At 39.9% G+C, this 2,183-nt stretch overlaps 1 protein-coding gene across 1 annotated transcript in view; it reads right to left on the minus strand.

Moving 5' to 3' along the window:
- Window positions 1–1,906, minus strand: part of rpl29 (ribosomal protein L29) — a 7,620-nt gene extending 5,714 nt beyond the window's left edge. Inside the window, exons 1-3 of the mRNA XM_050039015.1 lie at window positions 1,806–1,906; window positions 1,287–1,339; window positions 1,001–1,065 (exon numbers count right to left, since the gene is read on the minus strand). Of these exons, the coding sequence (XP_049894972.1) occupies window positions 1,001–1,065; window positions 1,287–1,323 (102 nt within the window). The 5' untranslated portion in view covers window positions 1,324–1,339; window positions 1,806–1,906. The remainder of the gene's footprint in view (window positions 1–1,000; window positions 1,066–1,286; window positions 1,340–1,805) is intronic.
- Window positions 1,907–2,183: the final 277 nt, after the last annotated feature.

The raw sequence follows: 2,183 nt of genomic DNA on the forward strand, positions 1-2,183 counted from the left end.
TAAAATCAATGTTCCAACTTATTTAGAAGTCTAGATATTACAAAACGTACATTTTACGGCGGCCATTTTGTACATTCCAATATGGCCGCCATATAGACATCTGGGAAAATGCAAACATTGATTTTCTGAATCCTTATACAATAACCTTTCCAAAAATGTATAGTTTTGCAAATCCCCCAAAAAATCCCACAAAAGTTGAAATCTAAACATAATGAACCTGACTAACTGTTAGTCCAAACTTTAAAACCATATTAAAACCCAATGCACAACTAATAAATCTAAATTTAATAAACTATGGATCCAAAAGAAGATCAGGGTAGGGGAGAAGTCTGACAGACCTGCTGCATACATTTACACTTTTATTTTGCAATAAGCAGATTAATAATGCATATGTAAAGTCAAATTCCCACAGCTGATTTCTCAGAGCAAAGGCACATCAAGTCCACATTGTTCATCCGATACTGTCACCTGGTTTAAGATAAATACAACCATGCAATGTTGTCAATCATGTTACACACCGACTCAGAAACTTTCATTTGTCATTAAAGTTTCTAGAACAGGTTTGAATTTCGGCATTTCATCCTTAAAAAGCCTTCTGAAGTTCAGTGAGGAAAATGTAGCGACAGGCCACATCTACAACAAGAGAGGGCGCTCATTATCAGGTCATAACTCATATAGCCTACTTTCAACAAGCCAGGTAATAATGCTCAGGTGAATGATAACAATGAGAAGATGATGAGAGAGAGGATGAGGAAATGAGAAAGAGAGAGAGGACAGCTTAGGCTCTTCAGGTAACCGCAGTGCCAAATGCCAGATGGCCAGAGAGTGGACACAGCCAGGGAGACAACTCCAAATGTGTCTTTACATTGTGTCATGTACTGCATAACGACTGCGCAATAACTTTTCAACTGGCAAATTAAAAATATCCATACTCGAAAACTGACTTAGTGTGCAAACGTGTTATTTCTTGTGCACATGCAAGACTTGTAAGTGTACTTACACCCTTCAGGGACTCATAACGCTGAGATCTGGGCTTCTTGATGCCATTCCTGTGGTGTTTACGAGCTGTCCAGAGAAGGAGGGAAAACAAATAACACAAACAGTTGATGCATTTGTTTCAATGCTTTAAGCGTTCATTTAAGCAAAGAACACTCGACAACACTTAATGCATGTAACAATAAAGGCGGAGGTGAACGTGTTTCTGACAGTGTGCCATTAATGTAAGAGCCTACAATATTAATTGTTAGCTCTTAAAAGACTAAACTTCAAACTGCAGTCATACTTACACTGGTTGTGGGTTGTGTGATTCTTCGACTTGGCCATTTCGACAGTGGTTACTCTGAAAACGAGAAAGTTAGACGTCAGTCTCACTTAGCATCACTGTTACTTGCGTCTACTAGCATGTTAGCTAACGTTTGAAAAGCTAGCCGGCATTGAAGAGAGCTCTCAATGTAAACAGATAAGTTTGTTAAAAATAACTCCGCAGTAAAACAGAAAAAGTCAAATGTCGACATTTAACTACATGTCGGAACAAAAACACAGACGGTTATACTACAGGTGAGCAGTTTTTGCGGCTGTATGCTGAACTGCTATCTGGTGGCTAGCTGCTGAGCTACAGGCAGCGTTAGCACTTTACAAATGTAAAATTAAACCATTTATGAGGATCTAATCTAAATCATACTGCGGTGGAAACATGGCCTATAATGTGAGTTATTAAAATCAGAAGCTGTTTTTGTTCGGGAATGTACAATACACGCAGATTGATTAAGATTTTAAAAGTCCACATAGGTAGGAAAACTAGGTACCTGCCACACGAACAGACGACAACCGGAAGAGAAAGAAAGCAGCGCCCGGTTGAAGAGAAGAAGAAGAGCGGAGTCAAGAGCGGAAGTAATTCTGATCTGTTTTAATGACACCGCCGCCTGTTGGTGGTTTCTGGTATGACATGTGAGAACCCACAGCTGGCCACAAGATGTCACCCTCTGTTCATCACATGTATGAAGAGTGTGTGTGTGTGTGTGTGTGTGTGTGTGTGTGTGTGTGTGTGTGTGCGCGCACATACATGTATGAGTCGTGCAGTTAACACGTGTGTCTTCATTAGAAATGAAAGTGGAAATTACAAGACTTCCTGTTTCTGGAAGGGCATTCATTTTTCTTTCTCCTCCGCCAGGTTATGTTTCTTT

Source organism: Epinephelus moara, chromosome 24, assembly GCF_006386435.1.
Source record: "Epinephelus moara isolate mb chromosome 24, YSFRI_EMoa_1.0, whole genome shotgun sequence".
Classification (NCBI taxonomy): domain Eukaryota; kingdom Metazoa; phylum Chordata; class Actinopteri; order Perciformes; family Serranidae; genus Epinephelus; species Epinephelus moara.